Source organism: Bombus pascuorum, chromosome 6 (assembly GCF_905332965.1).
Source record: "Bombus pascuorum chromosome 6, iyBomPasc1.1, whole genome shotgun sequence".
NCBI classification, from domain to species: Eukaryota; Metazoa; Arthropoda; class Insecta; order Hymenoptera; family Apidae; genus Bombus; species Bombus pascuorum.
In genome coordinates, this window is record NC_083493.1 from 15,318,757 (window position 1) to 15,340,621 (window position 21,865).

The 21,865-nt window shown below is 37.1% G+C and overlaps 1 protein-coding gene across 6 annotated transcripts; it reads right to left on the reverse strand.

Moving 5' to 3' along the window:
• Positions 1 to 4,460: 4,460 nt before the first annotated feature.
• LOC132908055 (CREB-binding protein-like) lies at positions 4,461 to 21,841 on the reverse strand. 6 transcript variants are annotated; one of them, XM_060961622.1, is made up of 21 exons: positions 20,670 to 21,840; positions 19,005 to 19,163; positions 17,155 to 17,360; positions 16,678 to 17,052; positions 16,307 to 16,598; positions 15,932 to 16,237; positions 12,927 to 15,856; positions 12,685 to 12,842; positions 11,377 to 11,487; positions 11,132 to 11,266; positions 10,585 to 11,061; positions 10,326 to 10,491; positions 9,912 to 10,082; positions 9,597 to 9,830; positions 9,281 to 9,511; positions 9,083 to 9,202; positions 8,668 to 8,969; positions 8,063 to 8,473; positions 7,668 to 7,974; positions 7,121 to 7,577; positions 4,461 to 7,027 (listed from the first exon to the last, which is right to left on the reverse strand). In XM_060961622.1, exons 1-21 carry the CDS (start codon positions 20,749 to 20,751, stop codon positions 6,552 to 6,554), a joined length of 8,106 nt encoding a protein of 2,701 aa, XP_060817605.1. In that variant the 5' UTR covers positions 20,752 to 21,840; the 3' UTR covers positions 4,461 to 6,551. The 6 variants fall into 6 exon arrangements, with proteins under 6 accessions (XP_060817605.1, XP_060817606.1, XP_060817608.1 ...); XM_060961623.1 differs by having other exon boundaries at positions 7,668 to 7,977; positions 11,377 to 11,457; positions 20,670 to 21,838; XM_060961625.1 differs by having other exon boundaries at positions 7,668 to 7,977; positions 11,377 to 11,490; positions 20,670 to 21,838.
• Positions 21,842 to 21,865: the final 24 nt, after the last annotated feature.

Sequence of the window (21,865 nt, forward strand, 5' to 3'; positions counted from 1 at the left end):
TAAACCTGGCTTTCATTTCTGATTAGCGATATTCTTTTGAAGAGGTCACGTTCACCATTCTACAAAGAGAAACCGAAGTCGAATAATCCATAAATCGTTTATTAAATATTTTGTTTTTTCTATACAATTCCGTCGCGATGGTAACATCGGTGTCGCAAACCAGCTGTTGAAACGAAACATGTACATGGGGTCGTAAAAAGATGAAAACGAATAACGTAAATCAGGGGTTCATTCTACAATAAATATAACAAACACGTTTACACATGGAATGCTTCGCTATCAAAGTCGCGTCAATACAGTATAAAAGAAGTCGTGATACATTTTACAGACAAGTACATTTATTTGACACGTAAGTACGGTATAAAACAGAGACTCGTGTACAGATGGATTTTGCTATTTAGAGCTTCGGTTTCGTTACATCTATTCCATTGGACGAATAATTGCTCCGATTAGCGTACTCGAAATGTTCCACATCGCATTCGATCTCGACGTGGCGATCCCAAAATCTAAGTATGTATACGGTCTCTCTTAACACCTAGAAAATCTTCTTCACAGCTGCCCTATTCTCTATGATAATCTATGTATATACCTCTATACATTGAGCTTTCTTTCGTTAACAGAGTCGTAATTCCTCCGCGATCACTGTAATATTGTAATATCGTTACACGTATACGACGTGTATCTGTATATGTGTGTACAATATGTATATAGAATATGATATAATATATATATATATATATATCACATACATATTTATATATTATATATATATTTATATATATATATTATATATGTTTATATATTATATATATTTATATATATTATATATTTTTATATATAAGCGATAATATAAACATATCGTATAAACTTAGTACATATAGATCTGAATGGGGACTCTGAACTTCCTTCTTTTGTTATCCGTCCAACGATATCGTTCAACAAGGATTCGTCGCTGAAAACGACAGATAAGGCGGAAGAACTGACGGGCAGCAATCGCTTCGGACTTCGGTCAAACGAAGGGAACGGAAATCCTCGCGAAATCGTAATAAAGCCTGTTCGTTCCAATTCGATGTGTTACCATCATACCACTTTCGTTACTGACTTTTAGAATATTGACGAATCCTCGCGAACAACTCATTGCAAGAAATGTACATCAAATAGGTTTGTGTACACAAAGGACGACGAAACGAACGACATGTTATGTATAAATAAGACTGCGCTCGAACGGGAATCCACAGATCGTGACAGGATTCAGAAGTTGAAACGTGAAATGATCGCGAGAAAGGTGTCTGAGAGCACACAGGTACAATGTCCAGTATTCAAATAATTATACGTAAACTTTATTTCGTCAGATTTTTCATATTGTGTTAATGGTAAGTATGTATAAATATATACACGTATATGTATAATTCTTACGTGCCAGTTTCGTTTACGTTGTTACATTATGCGCTGTAATCGGATAAGTGATTGATCCTTACATCTAAGGAAAGGAGATTCGGCGAACGCAAGAAGAATAAATAGGGTGAGAAAATAGAAGGAAAACATGCGTTGCGTTCGTTGCATACTTTAGTCCCATTTTAAGTTAAGACCTAGTGAGAACCTAGGAGTCCTTGAAAGTCAGAAAGTCGCACTGTATTTTGGTTCTTCATTTTTCTTTATTTTTCTGCCATCCGATGGAACTAAAATATAAGTCCTCGTTTAATCGAGAATCCGTACAACTTGTCGGCAGGTCGAGACGGGTACATACGCGTTTGAACGCTATATCTTGTTAATGAAATTCTATGTACAAATATCGTGTAAAATATACGAACGGTATACGTAAGAAGAGGCTAAATTTCGAAAAAAGTTAGAAAGAGATCATATATCGTGCACGTGAGAAACGAATAATTTAAAATAAATATACAAACGTTAAGGACGATTGTTGGAAGCGAAGTTGCTGAACGGACGAGTAGTAGCAAGTGAGAGCAAGTAAAGCGGCAAATGTAACAGAGTTAACAGAAAAACTTTAGTTGTTCACATTGTGAGTATTGAAATATGTACTTTATTAAGGGATACACGCGCAATGTGACAAAGAATTCAAAGTGTTTCGATGTATACGTATAAGAAGATCCGTCTCTGTTCGGAAGATAAGATAAAAATAATTCGTTTCTTTCTTAGTAACTCTTTCGCGATTATATAAATACTATCGATAAGAAATACTTCTTAAGAAGGATTTTGGTCTTTCGATACACGTATGTACATATATAACCTGAGCTGAGAGAAAAATAAAAATGGAATGTATTTTTAAAACTTCTTTTTTAATAATAATATAACAATATTCGGTTAAATATTCATGAACATCAACATACAGTATTCTTATCTACGTTACAAATCGTTAAGAGAAAAACGAAGTCTTTTTTACGTCCAAGAGTACAAAACTGTAGCAAAAACCTAAATTCACTTTCCCCTCTCCGAGTGGATATCGTGAGGCTAACTTTCACACATCTAAACCGAACATATATATTTTACAAAACGCGTTTACAAAATGAATAGCGAACACGGGGGCAAACAAGACGTTAACTAAAGTTTTTCCTAAGTCACTCTGCGAACGGTCTTTACACCAGGGGATACAAAAAGGTATCTGAATGGCGACGGTGACAGTATCTTTTCTTTCCATTTCCGTTTGTCTCGTTTAGCGAGAACGACGAGAATCCCACCGATAAAAATAAATAAAGGAAAGCGCATTATATTAAATATTGTACATTTATCGTGACCGATGCAGTGTTGGATGAGGATTCGAGGGGTTGGATCGAGAGAAAATTCTCATTGTCCTTCTCGAGACTTTTTTCCTCGGGAAAAGAAAAAGAGACTGGGATGAAGAACGGTGTGAGTTCTTTCTTTTTTTATCTGGGGGGAGCGAGGGGGATAAATGTTACACTTGCGTCTCATTAATCTTTAATTAGATAATAAATTCACTAGTTACGAAATGTCATAATAAAAAGTAGTACTCTATAGTTGGTATTTCAATAATAATAGCGTAATAATAATAATTATATTCCATAGTTTTGTTTGCAATTATCGTCTATCGAATAATTAATTAATTAATGTTTACTCCATCATGATATAACCGCGGCCTATATTGTGTTTGATAATATAAAAAGAAAAACAAATTGTATAATACATATATAGTATATATATATATATATTATATATATATATATATAATACATATAATATATATATATATGTAATACACATATATAGTACATATATTATGTATATATATATATATATAGTGTTGTATCTTTCGCTTTTCGTTACAATAATAAATTGTCCACGAACGCCGACGTATCAACAGATCCGACGTGCAAACCGCTTCCGTTTCATTCGCTTCTTTCTTTTTCTTTTTTATCATCTACGGAAGTATTTTTTCGCGAATCTACAATCCATCTCTTTCTCGGTGTTCGAACGCACTAAAACCCATTTTTACACTCGCAATTATGTGCTCGAACTATTTCCAGAAAGAGAAAACTCATTTTTCTTTATATATGTTGCACACACACACACCATATCATATATCGTATTTTTACGATTCGTTCGCAAATGAACCCGATTCTTAGTAATTGTGTCATCTTCGTTACATTGATTAACTATTAATAAAATCAAACGATAAAATGGCTCGTGTAGATCGCGATCGTCGGATTGGTACACGATAGCGTTCGATTGTTCGCTCTTAAAGAGTTTGCTACCAAAAAAGGTATACCACTTTCAGAGATTTACAACACTGCCCTAAACACAGCCATACTAAGCCAAATACTTTTGGGTCTTCGTCGTCACGATTACTTTTCTTTTTACTAGTAAAATCATTTACTTAAATCTACAGTCGATAACCATCGGTATTTCATAGATTGTTATTTTTTGTTCTTTGTATTACACTATTTCTTAATCTTTGCTTTTCATTTTCAACTCATTTATAGAAATTGTGTAAATACATCAGACGCACGACAGAATTCTCAACCAATTTATAGTTGACCCGCTCGATTTAACTGCTATCACATAATTCTACATAATTATATTTTTTTCTCTTTCTTTTTGTCCTTTTATATGACGATCTTGGAAAGACGAATCTACAACGTTCTTTCTATAAAACTAGTCCGAGGAACGAAGGACGTAGAGAAAAACCGGCGGAAGGAGGAAAGAAGGGCGAGAAAGAGAATACATAACAAAAGGAATGTTTCGGAATCGATTGACGATTCACATTAATCGATTTATAAAGGAATTTAAAATAGTTTAAAAATAACAAAAAGCGATCATTTTATCATCACTTAATTGAGTGAAAGAAAACCGGTTGTCTTAAACGAACTATTCTCGTTAAACTTACCCCCGTCCAACCCCGCGATTAAAATTTTCAAGGCAAAGAACATTCGCCAATCGTTCGTTAGATTCTTTCTTTATTTCCAAAAAAAAAAAAAAAAAAAAAAAAAAAAAAGAAAAATACTTTTTGCCTCCTTTTATAACGAATTGAAAGGGTACCGATGTATATAAGACAAATGGAAATGTACGATGTTATATGTATATAGATATAGCCGATGATAAATGTATCAGAATGAGTCAAATACATTTTTCAAGAGGTAACGTGTCTCTCAAACGGGTCATGATTTCTCTGGCTTTTTGTTTCGAATCGGACCGCGCTTTCGTCGACGGAAACGCCACGTTTGAATATGAATCTTACACCGGTTGCGTGTGCCATTAATGATTCTGATTATGATTAAATCGGTTATAGCTTGGTTACATGGTGGCTACATTGTACACCGTGTATTTAAAAAATATCCGACGATACGGACTTCCGAAGTACACCTTCACGCATCATTCGTTACCAGCTAGTCATTTAAATAGGTATCGAAGAAAAAAGAGAGAGGAAAAGTTACACTTACAATTTACTATGATACAGCACTGGCATAGTCACATACTTCGGTATGTACGTGTACGTGTATCTGTATTTCTTTTTCTCGGGTTTATCGTGCACAAAGATATCCTATTATAATTATAACGCGTATGTGTGGATCCCTTTCTCGCTTTTTTCCCGAATATTAACACTATACTTATATGTTTTGAATTTTTCTTTCGTGATAATCTTAATAGTAATAATGGTAATAATAATAATAATAATAATAATAAAAATATTATTAATAATAATAGTAGTAGTAGTAGAAGAGTAATAATAGTAATAATAATAATTAAGAATCAATAATAATTATATATAAGAGCAATAATAATAATAATAATAAATTCATAATAGACAGGGAAATTAATAATAATCGTTATTATTATCGTAATAATAGTATAGTATGTACAGAACGGTTTTCATGCGAGGGTCCTTTTCGCTTACGCTTCGTAGCTACATATTTTGATTGAACTGTACATGTTGGACCCTCGGTTTGAAAAGCTTTTGTTGTCAAAATTAACGCGATTTATAAATCCTCCCATTAGTAAATAGCAGCTTGTCGTGAATTTCTACTTTTTGGTTGCGACACCGTTAATCCGCGTTGTCTCGCCTGTCCTGTTATTAGGTTTCTTTCCCATAGGACAATTTAGCAGATTATTTTGAAGATTAATTTCAGAATGATCCATAAAATTTAATGGTGCTAAGGTTTCGGTACAACCTTCGGCAACCGTTGCGATCTCTTAATAACAAATTAACCTAAGTTAACATTACTTAACTTTCCACTAAATTCTTTTCTCCCTTCCTTACATACAATGTTGTTGATTTCTTTTTCAATATTTTTCCATTTTCATACAGTTCGTTTTTTTTTTCTCGTTATATACTTTGCATCTTGTCACGATAATAATAATAGTAGTATATAATAACTGCATATAATCGCTACGCTAATAATATTTGAACTATTAATTATTAATTAACGTTAAGTATACACAACACATTTGTACGATTTCACTCAGCCTGCACGAGCAGCAGCGAGGGAAGGTGGTATAGATGAGAAAGTCATGTGTAAGGAGAATAAAAGTTTGGGCAGGGACATAGTGTGTGTTTCTTTTGTATATGTATGTGTATTTACGGGGAGAAAGTATTAATAGTCTCTCGATTTCATGTGTGTATAGTTTCAAATTAATTGTTTCTCGTCGTTCCACTGGTTCGCAATTGGGGAGCCGAGGTTGAAATACGAGAATATAATAACGTAAGTTCAAGTGTCCATTGAGCCAGCTGTAGTATCTTCGCGGAGCATCTAAGCAGCACCACAATACGCTGTATCGCTCCTGCACCTTAACTCGGAGATAGAAAGAGGAAACACGCGTCATCCGGGATTAATTTGGTCGCACAAGTGGTACTCTGACCCATCTCTGAACATCAGCACTTGGTCAGTGTACCGGACGTAAGTAGTTGTACCTGATCTCCACGAAGCTAGGAACGCAGAACGGATGGAAGTTACTCTCTCTGTTCTCATGACAGGGAGGTGGAACAGCGACCGTTCTTTCTAAACGGTTGACATACGATGCAAGATCATCGTTCGCCCACTAACATAGTCACTCGTGTTAACCGACTTCACTAACAGTCACTACAATCCTTCGACGAATTTTGAAAGTTGATCTTGTGGCGTCATGGGCGTCACTTCACTCGAGTCTGTGCCACTAGTGGGCGGTGGAGCTGGAGATGGATGATGCGGCATGGTACCCGGGTGACCAGTCGGTGCACCAGTTCCACCACTCAGCTGCGAAAGCATCATTTCACTTGGCCCACCGAGTTCATGAGCCGGTGAATGTGTTGGTGTACCATGAGGTGGATGATGATGAGGCGATGGCACCGGCCCTGATCGAGGAGAAGGAACTGGCTGATTACGTGGAGAGGGAACCGGTCGTGGGGAAGGATTTGGTTGAGGAGAACGAATTGGGGGTGGAGATCGAACGGACTGCATTAATTGTTGCTGTACAGAAATCCCTGGAGGTCCCATCACACCTTGCGGAGAAGGTACCGGAGGTGGTGTTGGTTTTAAGCCAGGTTGACCGTATCCTTGTTCGTTAAAGCCACCATAACCTGGAGAAGAATACGCGGAATCGTGGCAAGCGTTAGACCACGAACCAAGCGGCTCGACGAATCTCGTTTTCTCCAGAATTAAATAATTCTTACCGAGAAGGGGCGGCCTTATTGGTCGCTGTTGACCGTAAGGCGGTGCTGGTGGTTGTGTAAATTGTTGTTGTTGTTGTTGCTGCTGCTGCTGCGGATGTTGTTGCGGCTGCGACGGGTGGTGCCTTTGCAATACCAGCATTTGCTGTTTATACCACTGTGGTTGCTGTTGAACAGGCTGTTGTTGCTGCTGTTGTTGTTGCTGCTGTTGCTGCTGCTGCTGTTGTTGTTGCTGCTGCTGCTGCTGCTGTTGCTGTTGATTTAGCATTGCCTGTATTTGCATTCTGCCTTGTTGTTGTTGTTGGTGCTGTTGCTGCTGCTGCTGTTGTTGCTGCTGCTGCTGCTGCTGCTGAGACATTATATGCTGCAGAGCAGGTTGTTGCTGCGGCTGGTTAGGACCCAAAGGTCCGCCCACTCCTCCACCGTATTGACCACTTTGTTGTTGATTTAGAGCAAGTGCCTATTAATTTAAAAAGTCATATGGTAATAGAAATTATTAAAACCGAAAATGTCAGCAGACAAATAATATAGGAGAAATTAATTGTCATACCCGTTGTTTGATAAAGGCAGCCATAATCGGTGGATTGCTTTTGAGTATTTGAAGTATTTGGTTTTGTTGTTCGGGAGTATGGGGATTCTTAAGAGTTTGCATAAGTTGATGCAATACATGCTTGTGCATACTGCTTTGGGGACCAATCTGATTAACCGGACCACCGAGAACTCCAGCTTGCCTAGGCATCTGTCCTCCCATAGCTATTGCTGGCTGTCCTTGATGTTGTTGTTGCTGCTGCATTAACTGTTGCGGCGTTTGCTGTCTCAAACCAGGATTCTGTTGCATCAATGCACTTGGCTGATACCTACTGTAAATAAAGGTGTAGCTTTAATATCTCTTTTTATGATACATATCTGTGTACGGTATTTTAATTATTATATTCAATAGCTCACCTTGCTGTCCACTGATCCATTGGAATAAGATGTGTACCGCCAGGATTTGGCATTTGTACAGGCATTGGCCGTTGCATTGGAGGTGGTGGCATTACGCCACCCGTTTGTCCTCCTACGCCAACTCCACCACCAACTCCACCACCTGGTGTTACTTTACCATAACCATGCGGTACTTGTTGCCGTGCAGCTTCTTCTTGTACTTGCTTAACAACTTGGAGAACGTGAGCAGGTGGCGTTTGAGTTCCAGGTTTCAATCCTATTCCAGGTTGATGTGGCGAAGGTAAATTGGTAGGACTGACACCTGGTTTCATAGCAACACCTGTGGTCATAGTAACATTTGAACTCTGTTGTCCGGATTGCATCGCTCCCACTGGACCTGTGGGTCTGCTATTCATCGCAGCCATTCGTCTCCTGAAACATATCAAAAAGAAAGATATACATCTAACTTATATACATAAGATATACATACACTTAGTTATCTTTGGAAATTATTATTCTAACGTTGTTGTTGTTGTTTTTATTATTATTATTATTATTACTATTACTACTACTACCACTACTACTACTACTACTACTAGTAGTACTACTGGTACTGACGTATTTACCTTAACAACTGCGCTTGTTGTAGCCGCTGTTGAAGCTGTTGTTGTTTCAGCTTATGTTTGATGTTCGAACAGAATGGAACAAGACATTTAGTCTCTTGGCAGTGTTTAGCGTGATAACAGCACAACGCTATCAATTGTTTACAGATTGGACAGCCACCGTTCGTCTTTCGTTTGCAAACTTTAGTATGCGTCACTACTCTCTTCATCTTCTGACAACTTGTTAAACGACAATTAGCATCTCTACATTGGCACGCGTGCACCAACGATTGAATACATCTTTGAATTGAAAGTTTACGCGCCTCCTATTACAAAATAAAAATATTTATTATAAATATTCATGGCAAAATTATTGATATATCAAAATTATTATATATATATATATATATATATATAGTTAATAAAAATATATTTTTACCTGTGGATTAGCCTGTTTAGCATCGGCTGGCGATGAACCATCATCCAAATCTAAACCAAGTTTTTCCATGTGATGAGGATGACCATCTTTTTCTTTACAGCTTATACACAGATCAAAATCCTAGCATAATAAATAATAACATTAGACTGTTTGAAAATAGGATGAAACATATTTACAGATGATTGTTTTAATACTTACATCACAAACCGTACAATGATATCTTGTTTCTACATGGCTCTTACAATTATTGCAAGTATAAACAAATTTGTCTTGACCTTGGTTGTGCAATTCGTATAGCATAGACATAGAACTAAATTTCGCGCGCCTTAAGGAAGAGAATTCATAATGTCTTTCTCTAGCCATTGTAAGAAAAGCATCGCGGCCATCCATAAGATCACAATTAATAACTGGATCAGGATCTTGAATAGGCTAAAACGTGCATTATTTTCGAACGTAAGAATACGATTCGATTATTAAAAAAAATAATAAATATAAATTAATCCTAAATACTTACTGCTAAACTGGCTGCACTTTGAGCACTATGCAACCTAATAACAAAGAATACTTCTTTATGTTTCTCCATAGTGGCAAAAATTTTCGCTGAAAGATCATTCCCTGTTTGTGGGGTATTAGATTTTTTACTATTTTTTCTTTGATTCGCTTTGGATTTATTAGATTTCTTAGCTTTCTTTTGCCCTTTCTTTTTGCCATCTGGCCCTGTTTCAGAATCCTCCGACAATGAGAAAATCTGTAACAAAAAGTTGTATAGACCATGATTAGTTCTTTATTATCTACCATCTCCAATAATACATCACTAAACTGTACTTACTGCATTAGCAGCGGCAGCTTCCGCAGCTTCCGCTTGTTTACGTTTTTCTTCTTCTTCTTGATCTAATTCCTTGATACTTTCTTCTAAAACATTCGGCCAAAAATCACCTTCAAAATACGGTAAGTCAGCTGCAGATGTAAGTTTATCTTCCATCGCTTGTTTTAAAATGTCCTGAAATTAATAAATAGAAAAAATTAACCTCCAATTTTCATAATTTTTAAATTGTAAATAGAAACATTTAACTTTAATTGTAGTCTGCTAATCCTGTGTTTAAATTTATAAGTTCAATGTAAACATTAGTTCCTGCAGACATTAATTTTAGTCTCTTCTGACACCCAAGAATGACAATTAATTCTCAGGAAACACGTGAGACTGTATAAGATGTGTTCAGATTAGTTATGTGTTAATACTAACTTTGTAATCGAGCACGATCCTTTCAACCATGCCTTTGTCTAACATTTTCTTATACCATTCTTGTAATCTTTTAGGCTTTGGAATCTTTTGTTCCTGCGGGTGGCAGTGAAAAATGTAATCATCACCTTCAGAAGGAGGGCAAGCCCAAATATGAGCCATTGTATATCTATACGAAAAAAAAAGTTTGTAATGAGTATTAATAAGTAATAATATTAATAAGTAATAAAATTTCAATTTCAATGAACAAAGTTCAATTTACCCTAATTGCTTTGCATAATCCAAGTATCCAAGAAGAATTTCGTGATACACTGCTGTTCTGAATTGTCTAGGCCGGAAAAAGTGTACAGAATCCAAATATGCAATATAAACTCTTCGAGTATTAGGTGGCGTACATTCACTACCATATTCTTGCACATGCATGCCAAAGAAACATACATCAGTCCCATCAACTTCTTCAAATGCAAACAAAGCTTTTGCTCTATACGGAAATTCACCAGGCATTTCACCATTTTCTACAAATCGACTTCTCATTCCTGGTTTCACTTCGACAACTTTATCACTGGATGCTACAACTCTAATTGCAACTTCTCCAGCACCTGCTTCTTTTTTCTTTAAGAAATTGTTCACACGTGTTTCGATATAGGTACCTAATTTAGTAACCGGTAAACGTTTAGCATTAAATTTATTTTCTTTACGTTTTTGACCCTTTTTCTTCAAACAGTTATCACAAGTAAATCTGCAAGCAAAGGTCTAGTTATAAGAACTACACTATTTATATTTATTTCATAAGAAAATGTTTTACTTACCCTAAAGGCCAAATTGATTCCATGTGAAGCACGCATATCTGATGTACCTTTCTACCGCAATCTGTACATACAACAAAAGGCTCCAATTCCAAATGATCGTTCTTCATTTCCTGGAACTGTTCTTTTTTAATGGCACTGTAATTAAATATAATAATTTAATTTCATGTGCGTATATATAATACAGATATGTGTTATATATGTATATATATAACAAATGTTGATGATATAATTATTTCAAAACATACGTTTGTGGTTGCGTTGGATCGTCTCCTAACGTCACAGTATCACCAGGAATGTCGTTGAAACATTTCTGACAGAAGGTGTATCTGTCGGAAACAAGACCATATGCCTTTAGACTACTGTTCCAACCAATAGTGTTTAGATCCAAATTTCAATTCGTCAATGTCATGCGTGCATCATACGAAGATCAATTTTTTCACGCCCCAATCGATGTTTCCAAATGTCGAGTATCCAATTTTGATAAATATTTGTTTGTATTTGCAATTATACACATGCAAGTAGTGTTTTGCCAATTGTAATATGTTTGGATCCGTTTCGTTATATTTTTATTATTATTTTTTATTCCAAAAATTGTAGGAAGTCATCATTTCATTTAATGAACATATTTTTTTCATTATTTTTCATTTATCACAAATATAATTTGTTTTACATTTATTTATGTTTTCATTTTAAATGTCAGGTATCCAATTTCAATCGTCCAATTTCCAAGTATCAATTTTCGTGGCATGAAGTAGTAGAGTCAGAAAGAAGCAAGGGGCGCGGGCAACACAAGAAGCAAGCAGCAAACAAGGATTTGTGTGTGCGTGCGCAACCCATGGGTAGAGCGAAGGTAACATACAAAGAAGAGAAGAGTGCCATAGTTAGACACCATATAATATATACATAAATTACTTAGTTGCATATACTCAAGAGTACTTAACAAACGACTTCCTTTGGTTAAAAATTCTTTTGCACATTCTAAATTATTTATAAAGCAAAATATATATTTAAAAAGCATCTAATTTTAAGGATGATTATAGATAGCTCTATATCCCTTAAGTATATGCGTAATAAAATTTCAACTTCATATGTGCGAACGTTACGAAACAATGCATTCATTGACAAATGTTTCATAATTGTAATAAAAAACGTAAAAAAAAAAAAGAACGTGTTGGTCAGGAGACTGGCCTGTATCGACTGATATAACCGAAACAGGTTAATTAGCCTGCCAAGTTAATCTGGCGTATCCGATTATAGAACATTTTTCTATAAATAAAAATGTACCATGAAAGTCGAATGCGCCTAAAGGCAACTTGAACTTCGAAAACTTAACAGGTATAGCTAATGTCAGTAATCTTTGAAGACAGCTGGGAGCAACAGAAGTCATTAACAAGATATCTAATTATCTAAGTAAAGAAATTACTAAAGGGCAAGATGGAGATAAAACCTACTAACATATTCCCTTCATGCAGAGAGAGACTATTTTTTCAATTATTAAATGAATTTTCCTGTTTTACATAGTTATTTGACTAAAACTTTTCCAAATTACTGACCTATTTTGATAGGAGTAGTACTTTGCATCTCTTGGTATTGTACAAAGCTGCTTTCCATAACAACATAGTACTTGTGGATTGAATGTGTATTTTCTTCCACAACAATATCCCAAGGCTTGCATTACAGGATCTATTTCTTGCTCAAAGACTTCAGAAAGCTAAAATCAATGAAAAGATTTTTAATTTGAAAGTCATTATTGATATCAGTATGCGCTGATTGGATGATTCAGAAATAAACATACCTTTGTACAATATCGGTAAACACGTGACGTCTTACGATTGTAAAGCCATGCATTATCAAACATCATCCATACGTCATCCACATATTCCCATGGATCACTGTATTGCCCTGTATCTAGTTTTCTTTTGATCGTTGAAAGATCCATCGGTTTTTTAACAATATCAAAGTAATCAGGAATTCCCAATGCTTGAGGATCGACGGGTTGTCTGAATGGTATAGATTCTGGATCTTGGCGATAAAGTTTTTCTAATGTTGGCATTAATGCTTGCCGCAATTCATCTGGTTTGAATAAACACAACCGTTTCTTATCAGTTGACGTTCCGCTTGGTTGTATCGGTTCAGGAACTAATGGTTTAATATCTGGCGTTGTTGTGTCTTGACTGGATATTGGTGTTACAGGTTCTTCCTTAATACTAATAGGTTCCTCCTTTACAATGCTCTCAGTGGAACCTTCCTCCATTGGTTCTGTTTTGATTTCAGTTTTAATAGACACCTCATTATTGACGCTTTTACCTCCATCCATTCTATGATTCTCAGAGCCATCTTCTGTTTTGATTTCCATTTTCATATTCTCTTCCTTAATAGAATCCAATTTTCCCTTATTGTTATTCATTGGTGGGCTAGGAGAATTATCACGATCTAAAGCAGCTGTAATAGCCGCCATTTGCGAAGACATGGATGAAGTTCTCGGTGCATTTAACGCAGCCCTCTCCTGAGATGTCATGCCTTTTCCAAGACTTGCAAGGCCGGCAGGAGATGGTGTAGTAGCAGGATGAGGTGGTGTTTGGTTGGCGGAAGAAACTGTCTGATTTGGAGTCATTAATGAAGGAACCAGTGGCGTATTAGGTGTGGAAGTTGTAGATTGAGGTCCATTTGTCGTTGTTGCTGGGCCGGGACTAGGTCCACTAGAAGCAGGAGGTGGTATCGTTTGTGGAGTTGATGTACTGATGCTGTTATCGTTAGGTGTTGAAACCGAAAGAGGCCGACCATTGTTGAATTGATTTTGCTGTTGATTATTTTGTTGTTGCATGCTGCTAAACGGTGACGGCGTTTGCGGCATTGAGGTTGACGTGGCATTTTGATTCGACGTACTTGTTGGTTGTTGCGGCTGCGATTGACTTGGTTGCTGTTGAGGCTGAGGTTGTGATGGTGGCTGCTGCTGCTGTTGTTGCTGCTGATGTTGATGCGCAATTGCTGCTTGAGCCTGTGCTAATCTAACTTTCATAATATCAGAATATTGATGTTGATTCTGTACAGGCGAACTGTTAGGTAAACCGGAAGTACCATTTGAGGTTGGGAATTGACTAGTTGTTGCAGACGTAGTAGTTGTTGTTAAACTTGATTGTGACATTTGTGGTTGTCCAAAAGGACTGAGACCAGGATTTGAAACGACGTTGGGATTAGAAGTTGATTGTCCATTTGGACTAGGGCCAGGTGGGCCAACTAAAATTCCTGACTGCTGCTGCTGCTGTTGTTGCTGCTGCTGCTGCTGCATTTGTTGCTGAACTTGAACTTGAGCCTGAGCTTGAGCTTGAGCCTGAGCCTGGGCTTGGGCCTGTGCTTGAGCCTGAGCTTGGACGTTCGTTTGGGACTGGACCTGTACTTGTTGCGTTTGTTGTTGTTGAGGGAACTGCATTCTATTGTGCGGAATGCCCATTGCAGGTAAATTTCCAAGTGTCATACTTGGCGAATGACTACGTAAACTAGGAGTAACTGTTCCAACTGGTCGTGATGGTGGAACGGTACCAACACCTGGGGGCGCACATGGCCTTAAACCTGAGCCAGATGCTCCCGCAGATTGTGGTTGTTGTTGCTGCTGGGCTTGTAACTGTTGTTGTTGTTGTTCTTTCCGCTTTTGTCGTTTTTCCTCTAATTCTTTTTGGATTTTGTATATCTTTTCGGCAAGCAAATGATAATATTCTGATCTTGAATTCGCCATTTCGTACATGTCGCCTTCAACTTTTCTTGCATATGCAACAAGATTATGCATCCTTCTATCGAGCATAGCTTGTGGATCGGGAGTTGGAAATATTGCTTGAACCAATTTATGAACAAGATGATTTCTAAGATCTGGTGTTACAGTTTGATGCCAATCTTTTGATTCCTGCACCGATGTTGCTGTTACTTGACTTGGTTGAAGTCCAGCTGGAAGCTGAAGATTAGCTAACCTATTTTCACTTGGAACACTAAGTTGTCCTGAATCATTCAAACCAAATAGCTGCTGCATATTAACAGATTGTTGTATATTAGCGGCAGTCGCTGCAGCAGCAGGCGTGGGACCACTGGTAGGTGCTGCTTGATTACCAGCAACTCCGACTGTATTAGGATCAGAATTTAAAGGGAGAGAAACATTTGGAGCAACAACTTGTTGCCCGGCGCCAACTACAGACTGGCCAGGTGCATTTTGGGTCGGAGGTTGAGCTAATCTAACGTTTCCTATCGCACCGGGTGCTCCTTGCATGCTTGGTGTTGGCATTCTTCTAGTTACGCATTGAGCAACCAAACCGCCAGTTGTTGTAGTAGGACATGGAATACCCAACGCATCGTATGCTCTTCTCATTTCTGTTTGACTCGGATTTGGTTGACTATTTGGTTGCGTCGTAGATGCTGCAGCAGCGTTTGTCGTTTTATTTTTGTTCGCTTGCTTCAAAGGTAGACACACAGGGCAATCGTTACGATTGCAGTGTTTCCAGTGACTAATAATTTGTCTCGAAGAGCTACAGTGTGGCACTTTACAGGTTTTCCCTGCTTGACAAGCAGTCATGTGAGTCAATACATTTTTCATAGTTTTACAGTCTGGCAACGAACATTGCCAAACTTCACCGTTTGCTTGACTTTCGCGTCGTTGACACTTATGCGCATGAAGTAGAAGGACTAATTGTTGCTGAATAAGTTTGCGTTTTTCTGGATCAGCAGTTGATTTTGTAGCACCTAGTAACATAAATATTACATAGTTAAATTTCATTAATGGAATAAATTTACTTAAAAATAGAAACGAATAATTACCAGTTGAAGCATCAGTACCGGGTATTTGGCCCTGAGTAGCTTGTTGTGGTCCAGGTTGACCTCCACTTGGTGCACCAGACTGAGGTTGAGCTGGACTTGGAGCAGGTGGTTGAGCTTGTTGTGCCATGCCACCTTCTTGACCACCCACAACATTTGTGGAGCCAATAGGACCTGCAGTTCCTCCAAATCTACTACCTTGCATGGCAGTCATGTTTGTTCCCACTCCTTTTGGTTGTGGTGTAACAACTCCAACAGGACTGTTAGTACATACAGTAACGCCAGGCCCCTGTCCACTAGCTGGAGATCCTGATTAAAAATTGTATATTTAAATATATCTTAAAACTTACCAACTACATATACAACTGCTATAATTACCATAACCATAAGGACTTGATGCACTTATTTGCCCCATATTTGGCATATTTGTCATATTTGGGGGTGCCTGGATTCTTGGACCTCCCTGACCAGGACCAACGATACCAACTTGATGTACTTGTTGATGTGGACTTTGACCCCTTGCTGGTCCAACCATATGAGCTTGTTGCTGTTGTTGCATTGCTACAGCTCTAGTATTCATTATTCCAGGTCCATTTTGCATTTGAGCAACACCATGTGGCCCACTAGGATGATGAATTCCTCCTTGTGTATTAGGAGCCATCATGGTTACCTAAACCATAGAATGTTTAGATTGTATATTCTATACAAAATACTGTTTTCATATATATATTGATCTCACTATAACTCACAGTGTTTAAAGGTTGTTTATTCAAGCTGTTGGTTACAATTAAACTTCCACCTGCCATTCCACCCATATTGTTATTTCCACTAGCACTACTGGTCATAACAAGAGCAGAATTTATTCCACCTGGCATTGACATGGTAGGATTACTTCCAGCCATGCTCATTGACGATTGAAGGCCTCCCATCGAATTTGCAATGGACATTTGATTATTTGCCAAGGAACTGGCTATACTACTTGGTAAATTTCCCAGACTCACGACCATTTGTGGATCAACTACTTTAGAGACAGAAACATTTGGTGGAGATTGCATATTTGGACTTTTATTACCCAAAGTTCCAGCAGCCATTGCTAGAGAATTTGCAACCAAATTTTTGTTGCCCTGTTTCAAAAAAGATCAAAATTAAACAGTGTTTCTTGTGTGTGTGTGTGTGTATATATATATACACATAATATTCATAACATATAATTTATATATACGAACTTGTTGTTGTATTAGATGATGTGAAAGTTGTTGTTGCTGTACATGTTGTCTAAGTTCTGAGTCAAGCGCACCATTTTGCTGCCCTGGGCCTGGGCCTGTTGCTGGCGGCTTAGCACTTTCAGTTGCAGAACCCCAAGACCCCGATGACAACAGATCATCAGGTAGATCATTTTCAAGATCAAACATATCTGTGTTTGTTATATAATCTGAGAATAAAAATTTGCATTAGTAACAGCATTATGGTATATATGTTGCTGTGAAAGATACTGGTTACTACAAAAGTAAAATATCTAATTGTAGCCATTGAACTATGATATCAAGCATGTTGTACATCAAAACTGAAGATTTCCTTTAGGCTACAAAATTCATAGAAGAATTCGATATCACAACTGAATAATTACTTTTCTAGATAACCAGTTTAGAAAATTATTGTCAGATTATGATATTAAATGTAACATATACCATAGAGACCAAAAAACCATTAGTAAATGATATAAAGATAAGATTCAGCACCGTCACCATAGCTTCTATCTAAAGATTTAATAGTAAAATCTTCGTACTACCAAATAATTGCTTAGTTGTTGCTTGTTGTATAATATACCTGCATGTAAGTATACATGCACATATATGCATACATGAATACATTTTATGATATTTATGTACATATCACATTTTAAATTGCAGAAGCTTGTATTTGTTCAAATTATACTAGCCTACAGTGTTTGAAAAATACATTTGTCATATAAAAATATCTCTTTAACTTACTTGACTATCCATGATTGACCATACAACAACGGAGAAAAAAGGGGTCAAATGCAAATTTAAACAAAAAATAGAAAAAGAAAATAAAACAAAAAGATTCTACACAAACTACTGTAAATATAAACAAACAAATACATAAATAAATAAGACATGAGACATACACTGTGTGAGCATAACTTAAAGGAGTTTATACTACAGCAGAATAAAAATTTCTTCACAATAAAGACGTGCTAAACTACAAAGCAGCAAAGCTACTGATGGCAAACTTTAGAGTAGACAGTCATGCGAAGAAATCATAGTCACTCTAAAGAGTATTTACAACTGTTTGTAAACGGAATGTTTTTTAATGTTGTAACATTAAAAAAAAGTTTCTGAAACTCTTACAAATAATATAAATCAGTTTATTTCAATTATGATATCAATTACCTACAAAGTATAAAAACGATTATGTACAAAACATCATAGTTACCTACCTAACAACCTAGTTCAATTTTATCTCATTGAAGATATAATCGCATTTTATTTAAAAATTTATACACAATATTTAATACAGTTTCATCCTAATATAAAGTTTTAGAGCTCTGTACATGTGTGTCGCATGTCCATATTACATTACCGCTCAATGTTTGAAGCTCACAGAATATCTATTTATATTTTTTTTATTATATGTTAAATTGAAACATTTTTTTTTCCTATAGTACTTAGAGTGATCCAATTTTTCTCCAGTATCATATAAAAGAAACAAATCTTTCTCAATTATAAGGCAATATATTACATTTATTTGTTCTTATATTCTATCATATAAGTAAAACAATATAATCCTCATGTTCATTGTGGGTTTTACAAATAACAACAATAAATCAACTTTATTGAACCATAGTGACAATATGCCAAAACTATATACATTTTTTTATAATATAAAAATTACGAATTATTTTAGCAATAAATTATGACATAAATTGGAAGTAATTAAATGATTTTACAACTTTATGATACTAATAAATGAGATGAATGGACAGATAAACAAATTCTGTAGTGCTGGACTTAATGTTTTTGAACTTTTTGCTGGGTTTTGTAATAATATTTACTTCTTTTCTGGATGGTATGGTTGTTCCAATGTGGCTGCAGCTGATGCTGTTGCAGATGAAGCTGCTGTTGTGGCGGGCCCTGCATTTGTTGCATGTTACCACTGCCACCTCCCCCGTAGTTTGTATAAGCATGGTGCATCATTAGAGGCGCCATACCCACTACATATATCACAGTTTTTATTTCAGACTGTGGAAAAACTGTCTATGCTTTCTGGATCACAGTTTTTAAGCAGCAGAAATAGTCTAAATTTTCTTTTTCAAATGCAACTAATTGGTATAGATGAATTACTATCTATAATCCTGAAAAAGAAAGACTATGTCTGCCACTTTGTGTAACCTGACTAAATCTCGTGATTGATACATCAAGTATTTAAGTGACACAGTCATCACCAAATCGATATGGGATTATATGAAATATTATTGAGTTCAGAAACTGTTAAGGTGATCAGGTAGCACTTAAAGAAAATAAGAATCAAGAGATGGTTAGCGCATCAATCATGCCAGCATGTCTTTTTTTAATAATTATTCAAACTTCCATGCATTTGCCATGCACTACAAAAATAAAATGAGAACTAAATTTAAAGACAACTAAAAAATTTACAATATACTATTATTTTGTTTAGGTTAAATTTAAATAATAGAAAGAACGTGCAACAAGACAGAAGTTACAGATTATTTAGTACAAACAATTTTTTTTTTAAACACGGAATATTTCTATAACCTCTGAGCAAAATTTATGCACTATATCCAAATTGCCCAAACTTCCAACAAACAATAATTTGGAACTTTCTAATAATTTATTTTTTATTAAGAATAACTATATATAATGATTTATTAATATCAAAATATGTAAAAACATTGTAGGATAAAAACTCAACCCAAAACATTCATTAATGCCAATACTGTAACAACTGAAAATATTTCTTAAATATCTCTGTTTCCTGATATGAATTTTCGTATAAATTCATACGAATAATTTCAATTTCGTAGAAAAATTTAAAATAACTTATCGCATCAATAAAAACACGATAGACAATTGATAAAATAATCAATTTCCGCAATAGCATTTCTTGCATAATTTAGGTTAGTTTATAAACAGTTAACTAATAACAAAATAGAGATTTTGATCGTTACATACGACGACAAAACAAAAAAAATTACATAATTTTAGAATATGCCGAATAGAGGGTCCTGTCAAAGGGTAATAATGTAACACTTGTAACACGAAACGATAATAACCAGCTACAACCACAGCACTTTCCTGAAAGTTCAAAACCTATACAAAAATGTTGGGGAAAGAGAGAAAGAGAAAGAAAGAAAGAAAGAAAGAGAAAAAGAGAGAGATTGTCTATCAGACACATTGTTTTCAATAAAGGTAAATGATACGAAGACAATAACAAAAGGGTGCATTTCTTGAAAAACGAAGGCATCGGGACATGTGTTCAATTTTGCTCAAAGGTTGCACCCGTCAACGAACTGACAGTATGCCTCTAACAAATCGAAGAGCATATATTTCTTAATATAATAAGAAAGATATGTGCGTGTGGTATCACGTAATTAGAAAAACGGTATGTGCTACTTGCGACGTCTCATCCCCGAAAGGTTAGTCGCGATAGCGACTCTATGTCGAAGAAAGTTTACCGTGATGAAAATGAAAGAACTTACCCGCGGAATCCGAAGTCCCCTGAAAAGGATCTCCGAGCTTCGGCCGCTTACTCGGTGGCCCGTCCACCAGGTGGTCGGCCATGGTTTCTTTTCAGGGTTAATTATTTCTTGTGTTTCAGGCTGTTTACTCCTGGTAGCAAGTAAGCGGCGGCGGCAGCAAGTCAGGATGACCGCACGCACGCACGCACGCACGCAACCAGGCACGCACGCAGGCACGTATACACGGGTATACACGCACAAACGAAACGCTGCACTACGCCACTAGAAGATCGGTACTAGTGCTGATGATGCTGTTACTGCTGCTGCCGATGCTATTGCTGCTTCCTCCTCTTTGGTGAAGCCGCGAAAATTCACCAAGCTCTTAGCGTATTCACAAACATGACAATAACAATGAAAACCGCGGCGCGTGGAGCGTCCCCGAGCACGCTTTGGTACACGATCAACCATTGGGCATCGTCGGGGGTACGTCGAACCCCGCGCTCAAAGCCCACACACACAGTAAATTTTTCAATGGGCGCACAGGCCACTCGCACGACGACGGGACAGGCCGAGAAGTTAACTAGACTATCGGTATCACAATATCTAAGATCACCACTTCGACTTAAATGCACACCACTATCAAACGAGTTCTCACGTTATATTCGGTTTAGTCGGTCGCACACGACTCGTCAAACACTCGAGTGTGGCGAACTGGCTGCGCGCACGGCGCTAGCTCGCAGCAACGATATCGCTCTCGAGGCCCGCTGGCACCATCTTTCTCTCCTCTTCTCTCGCCTTGGCACACTGCGACACGGGGCGCGCGAATGATCACCGCGGACGCAGCTCGCTTTCCCCACACATTCGAGGCAATCACAGACGCCAGGAGGCGAAGACGATGAAATGAGTCGGTTCCGGGGCGGCCACCGCGCGCCACAGAAATTCGCTCGGGAAAAGCGATCGCGAGAGTTCCGTACCTCACGAGTATCGGCTAACGTAAAATGGCGGCTGCTGTTGACGAGAAGTTTTTCTACGCTTGTCAGAAAATATCCGACTGGTTCCGTATAGACGCCGTGATGTTAGACTAGCCACTTGATTGGTTCCTGTGATCACGTGACACGATCGTTCCCTACTATTGGTCAAACTACTGCGAGGCCACGAACGCTGCGATTACGTTCACGCCGCCGGTCTAACAGCCGCGAGAATTTCGTTTATTTCTC